This window comes from Rhodamnia argentea, chromosome 7 (assembly GCF_020921035.1).
Source record: "Rhodamnia argentea isolate NSW1041297 chromosome 7, ASM2092103v1, whole genome shotgun sequence".
Taxonomy (NCBI): domain Eukaryota; kingdom Viridiplantae; phylum Streptophyta; class Magnoliopsida; order Myrtales; family Myrtaceae; genus Rhodamnia; species Rhodamnia argentea.
Genome location: NC_063156.1, coordinates 15,846,450 through 15,852,909, shown reverse-complemented (window position 1 = coordinate 15,852,909; position 6,460 = coordinate 15,846,450). Strand labels below are relative to the sequence as shown.

Here is a 6,460-nt window from a genome sequence, read left to right as displayed (position 1 = left end):
GACAAAAAGAAGTGGGGTCGAAGTTTCGGTGGCTGTCTGGCATGGAATTTTTCGGAGCTGAGGTCTCGTCGTCTCTCTTCTTTGTCCCTCCTCGCTCGTGTTACGACCGGGTTTTGTTCAACGCTTTCCGCGAAGGGATACGACTCTTTGAGTTGGTCCATGTCTACCCGTGTCGTCCTATTTTTTATTTATTTATTATTTTCTTCCCATCTGGAGGTTTCGCGTGCGACCCCATCTATATATACAGCAACATCTCCTCAATTTCCTCGCATCGTTTCAGTGTTCTTATTCCTTGTCCCAAACCTTACTTCTGCCCAAAGACAAGGTCAGTCCAGGTATTCTAAGATTGGGTGCACCTAGGAATCGTAATAGACATTACTCATCATGCTGAACCCACCACCGTCCATGAATGGCAAGACTTACCGTTGTGTATCTGACTAAATATCGCATGTGGCAGATTTCGCAGCTCCGAATCAAGGTAATAGAGTCAATGTCTCCTTCCATTGCAACGAGACTTGAAGAGGAATTGAACGATGCGGAGAGTCGGTACCAGAAAGGAGTAAAACAGCTATGTGTAGATGGCATTTCAAGAGTGCCAAACAAGTACGTGTGGCCAGTTCAAGAACGTCCTGTCAATGACAAACCGAAATCAAGCAAAGCCAAGCTCATCAGCTTGCCGGTCATCGATTTCGCCGAACTACAGGGCCCAAACAGGCCTGAAGCCCTCAAGTCGCTGGCCAGCGCATGTGAACGGTACGGGTTTTTTCAGGTGGGTTGACTCGTCCTAAACTATGATTGGCTTCCGAATCCAAACCTTTTCTTGAAATTGCTTTGGAGGCTGGTCGATGAACTATGGTGGTCTATATGGTTGCATGCAGCTGGTGAATCACAGCATTCCTGGCGAAGTAATTAGCAGGATGGTCGAAGTGAGCAAGAGGTTCTTCGAGCTCCCGTACGAGGAAAGGGCAAGGTACATGTCCTCCAATATGTTTGCGCCGGTGCGTTACGGGACAAGCTTCAACCAGAGCAAGGACAAAGTGTTTTGCTGGAGAGACTTCTTGAAGCTCACATGCCACCCTCTCTCGGATGTCCTTCCACATTGGCCTTCTTCTCCTTCCGACATGAGGTATCATGGCGTTATCTTTCACATGGCGGAGTAAAGTAGCGGTAGTATACATGTCTCGACCTCGATCAAGAATCGGGGAAAAAAAAAAAATTGAACCGACTGTTTCTACATAACTATCTGCTTGTCTTTGAATTACACAAACTCAATTTACAAGATCAAACCTCTTACGTATTGAGAAAGCGCGGAACTATCATTGAGCCTGTAAAAAGTACAACAGTTCGACCAAAATTTCGCACTGTAATCACATGATTCCATCCATAATGTCATCACTAGAACGAGTCTTTGACTCTAAGATATTTTATTTGGTGAGAGTCCATCGCTAGCTTCAACTTCGCTACCAAGAATACATTATTCTAACGCTCAACATCGTGAATTAAAAAAGGGAGCTGGCGGTTACCTACGCAAAAGAGGCCAAGCACTTGTTTCTGAAGCTAACGGAGGCCGTCTTGGAGAGCCTCGCCGTGAGGCAGGTGAGGGGCCAAATCATGTCCGAGTTTGAAGATGGGAGCCAGCTCATGGTGGTGAACTGTTATCCGCAATGCCCCCAGCCGGACCTCACGCTTGGAATGCCACCTCATTCTGACTACGGATTCCTCACTCTCCTCCTCCAAGATCAGGTTGAGGGCCTTCAGATTCAGCACAAGGATGAATGGCTCACCGTCCAACCGATCCCCGGTGCTCTCACCATCAATGTGGGCGATCACCTTGAGGTTAGGGTCGACGTCGCATTATCAAGGACATTTCATTTGTTAGTTCTCGATCTCGTTAAATTGGGTTCTACTCTTTCGCCTAAAGAAAAGAGTTTTTATGCACGTATTCTCCGGGATTAATCGCATCATCTGAAGATTAGTTTCGCTATACTATTTAGTCCAATCCTATGAACATTCTTTGTTGCCTGATATGTGACAGATATTCAGCAACGGGAGGTACAAGAGCGTTTTGCACAGAGTCACAGTGAATTCAACTCAATCCAGAATATCGGTCGCATCCTTGCACAGTCTGCCTTCCAAGTGCACCATCCGGCCCTCGCCGGAGATTATCGATGACGTCGTGAACCCAAAGCGGTATATGGACACCGACTTTGCCAGTTTCCTTTCATACATCTCCTCATGCGAGCCCAAGAAGAAAGATTTCTTAGAGTCTAGGATGTTGACTTGACTTGGGTACTAGAATCCAAGAGTTGAAAATGATGGATGCGTTGTATTGACTTTTGAAGCTTCAATTATTAAGCAGTGATTGGGTGGAAAAGTTTCGTTGTCTTTCGTCCAATTTTTCCCAATGTGTGGGGTCTCTCAATCTCATGTTTGTCTTTGAGAATGAAGATCGGCAGTTCCGTTCCAATACCGCAAATGTAATTGACTCCTGCTATGACTTCGCATTAAGAAATTCCTAGTTATTAGGCCCGCCGCCTTGTACATAACCGTCTTTCACCGATAATACGAGATTGCAACACCAGAAAACAACAAGAAAAAACCTTATTTAGGAATTATGTTAGTAATTTCGTAAAAGAATATCATTGTTATTAACTGTTTTTAGGACCTTAACAATGAAGACTCGCCTAGTACGGTTCAGGGTGCCGCTTGACCGGACTTACGACGTCACGTCTCATCTGGTCCTAGGGTCAGATGTGTTTGGGAGCACCATGTGACCACGTTTTGAGTTGAGGAGGGAATGAGGTATCCGGTATCTCATCACTTCAAGGTCTGGTTCATTTGTCACGGTGAGGTCCTCTTTGGACCGATACATAATTTTGATGGACCACTAAGCACATCCTTGACGATCCAGACCTGGGATTGATGGACATCGACACCCCCGATGGGGAAGTGGATGATCTGAAGTTTGACCCGGATGAGAATCCCGAGATTTCGGCCGGCTACTATCTCTGAGTGGGCGTGGCCGTGGAGACCTTTTTAGAGGGGTTGTTGGATGTAGTGTTAACCTAACCTTTAGCTGGTATCCTTTTAGTGGTCTTAGATAGTGGCCCCGAGGTAGGGCTTGTAGAGATACAATTCCCAAGATTAACAATATATAAATAAAATGATCTTTTGCTGCTTGTTGGTTGTTGGTTGCCTTCGACTATCCCTTTTGCTTTTATTATTGTCCGAGGAAGTAGAACGCTTCGCATGCACTTAACCAAAAGATAAAAATGAATGGGTCGATGATGTGCCCGGGACATTGCTATTAAATGACCTAAAGTGTTTGGTAGGGTTATCGCGTGCCCGGAGATCGGAGCATGACAAACTAACTCAATTTTCATTTTATGCTTATATGAATGATTTAAGAAAAATCCAAATTTAAGTGTCAACAGTACTTTGTCAGAAAGGATTACAACATGTGGTGTAATAAAATGAAATGGTTCTTCAAGGCATCAGACGATCCGATGTGGGATGTTGTTGTCAAAGAAGTAGTTCCTCCCGTCACAGCAACTCCCTCTCTCGAAAATGAGAATAATAACAATACTAATGTTGTAAAAACATTGTCGGATGCTGAAAAAGCAAAAAGAAAATGACTCGATTCCAAAGTTGTTCATGCGTTATTATGTGCATTATCTACTCCTCTATATAATCATGTTGCATAAAAGAATCTACTAAGGCTATATAGGATAGACTTCAAGTCACGTTTCAAGGAACCGACAAAGTGAAAGAAACCAATCTTAGCATTTTGCTAAGTGACTATGAAGCCTTTGAGATAAAGCTTGATGAGTCAATTGCTGATATGATTGACGGATTTCAAATACTAGCAAGTGGCATTGCAAGGCAAGGGCTCTAGTTACTGAACCGATGCAAGTCGGGAAGATCCTTTGAGGACTTACAGATGACTAGAACTATATCAAGCCTTCAATATCTGAATGTCAAACAATCGGACCATTATTTGTAGATGAGCTTGTCGGAACTCTATAGTCACATGAGACAAGTGAGCAAACAAAACAAGAGACTCTAAAGGTAAGAAGTCAATTGCATTAAAATCTGAAATTAACCATGAATTGTCTTATTCATATAATGAAGATGAAGATGATGAGGAGCTTGCTCTCATGGAAAAGAAATTCAGAAAAATGGCTCGAATTCAAATAGAATGATCGGAGACACTCAAGTAATGACAAACAGGAGAACAAAGATGTAATATATTTTCATTATAAGAAGGCAGGACACATTAAACCCAATTGTCCACTTTTGAAGAAAGAGAAGATCAAGTACGAGAAATACAAGAAGGCGTTGAAGGCAGAAACTCTTAGTGATTTTGAAGATAGTGAGGATGACTATGCAAATATATGTCTCATGGAAATGTTAAATTCATAATTAGATACAAACTCAGGTTCAAAATCAAATATCGGGGTATGTTCTTCTGAAATACTGATGAAGTTGCATGGTATATTGATGAATTATGCAAGAATTACAAAGAAGCTCTTAAAAAGGTTTCTGTTTTGAAAAGGGAAGTTTCCTTCTTGAAATGGCAAGATATTTCCCAAAAAGATAAAATTGAGTTCTTGTAGAGGGAATTTCATTAGATGAAGGAAAATCGTGATTTGATTTCAAAAGAAAATGATTCCTTGAAAATCAAAATTGAAAACATTTCAAAAAGATTTTCCTAGAGCTCAAAAACTTCGGAAAACATTATTTCCAAACAAGTTCCTTTCAACAACAAATTTGGTTTAGGTTTCAAAAAAGAAAGCAATTTCAAAAATAAGTTTCTCGAAACAAAAGACAAAATTTTACGAGGACCTTCTAGATCTGCGTATCAACAACACTTTCTTTAACAATTTACAAGATCATATGTGCGATAAGCTTGCATAAATTGTGACAGCTTTAATCATATTAGAGACAATTGTATAAAAGTTTGGAGACCTCTTAACGGAAAGTCATTAATTGCAACTAACTCAGATGGACTCAAGAAAGTCTAGGTACCAAAGAAATAGTGAGTTACTTTCTATTTGCAGGTATCGAGGAAGAAAAAGGACAAACGGTTTCGAACAAGTGAATGCTTAAGTCATATGACTGGTGATCTAGAAAAGTTTATTCAACTATCGAAATACAATGATAGAAGTGTGTCCTTTAGGGGAAATAACAAAGGAAAAGTCATTGGCAAAGGAACTGTGAGAATTGGAAACTTAACGATAAATGACATTTCTTTAGTCAAAGGATTGAATTACAATCTTATCTCTGTAAGTCAACTCCGGTTATCAAATTTGTTTTCAAGATACAAAATGCTTAGGTGTTATAACGCCCGACCCAACCCCAATGGTACTCTAGCATAAAATTAACGCCAATTGGGGACCGAGGCCGATCATGGCCACAAGGCCTAGGTGACGGCGGGTGAGGTCCGTAGACGTCCCAGGCACATCAACCTCAACTCGTCCCGCATTATGTTAAATTAATTTGAGAAATTCTTGATTCTCATATATTACTAAAATAGATACACACATAGCAACATATAAACAAATATACCATTCTACTAACATGGCGTCCATTTCATTTACATCACTACGCTAGTATATGCTTCTATCTACATTACATAAGTCTACGGTATATGGCAAAGATACGCTTAGCTCTTCTAGTGGCGTGTACATCCAAAAATTTCCCTTTATAAGTCATCCCTCCTTCATCCAAAAGGTTGCATTACTTCGATCCCTCCTACATGTCATGTGGCCATCCTCCATCGTGGAAACCCGGTGGTCCGTTAAAATCCCTTATCGAGCCAATGAGATCCCTCCTAAGCACTGGGTACCACGCCACGTATCGATGAGGGACTCAATGATCAATTCCCTCTTCGATATAGACGGTAGTAAGGTAACGGTGGAAGGTGGTATCATGCTCGACATCTACAACGTCCGAGTGAGTTATCTCGATAGACATGACAAGGCCAAAGCGAGATGACGGATTAGTAACCATAGCTACAAGTCTGAAAATATTAAGGAATGAGAATCACATCTCGGTAAGTAAAAGGTTCTAAACCTATGTTAGGAAGTTAGCTAATATTAAACATAATAGCTATGCAAAATCAATAAAATTATCACCAAACCGTTTGGCCATGTAGACTTCCATAGGCAAGCATACAATTTTCTTCATGTCATATACGTCCCGCACTTTTCGCAGGCCCGTTCGTCCATTCTCGAACGAGGCAACTTGGTGTGAACTTTCGATATTCTAAGGCATCCCGTCCATGACTTGAATACATGCTTCCGTCGTTCTAATCAATTCGTCCCATACCAAATTTCATAGTCGAGATGCATATATTCGCCTATGAATGAGGCATATCATATCATGTACTATAAATTCACCATCATAAATGGTAAGGCATGAAAAGAGCATGCAAGGCATGGTTTTCCCATGCAAAACA

The 6,460-nt window shown here is 41.3% G+C and overlaps 1 protein-coding gene across 1 annotated transcript; it reads left to right on the top strand.

The window, feature by feature from the left end:
- The first annotated feature begins 288 nt into the window (after nt 1-288).
- On the top strand, nt 289-2,472 carry LOC115748676 (probable 2-oxoglutarate-dependent dioxygenase SLC1). The gene is made up of 5 exons (XM_030685245.1): nt 289-336; nt 460-769; nt 879-1,126; nt 1,509-1,836; nt 2,036-2,472. The coding sequence occupies exons 2-5, from the start codon at nt 491-493 to the stop codon at nt 2,282-2,284; spliced, it is 1,104 nt and encodes a 367-aa protein (XP_030541105.1). The 5' UTR covers nt 289-336; nt 460-490; the 3' UTR covers nt 2,285-2,472.
- Nucleotides 2,473-6,460: the final 3,988 nt, after the last annotated feature.

Coding starts and splice junctions, on each gene's coding strand:
- LOC115748676 (XM_030685245.1), top strand. CDS start 491: ATGTCTCCTTCCATTGCAACGAGACTTGAAGAGGAATTGAACGATGCG. Junction 770..878: donor AACGGTACGGGTTTTTTCAG/GTGGGTTGACTC, acceptor GGTTGCATGCAG/CTGGTGAATCACAGCATTCC. Junction 1,837..2,035: donor ATGTGGGCGATCACCTTGAG/GTTAGGGTCGAC, acceptor GATATGTGACAG/ATATTCAGCAACGGGAGGTA.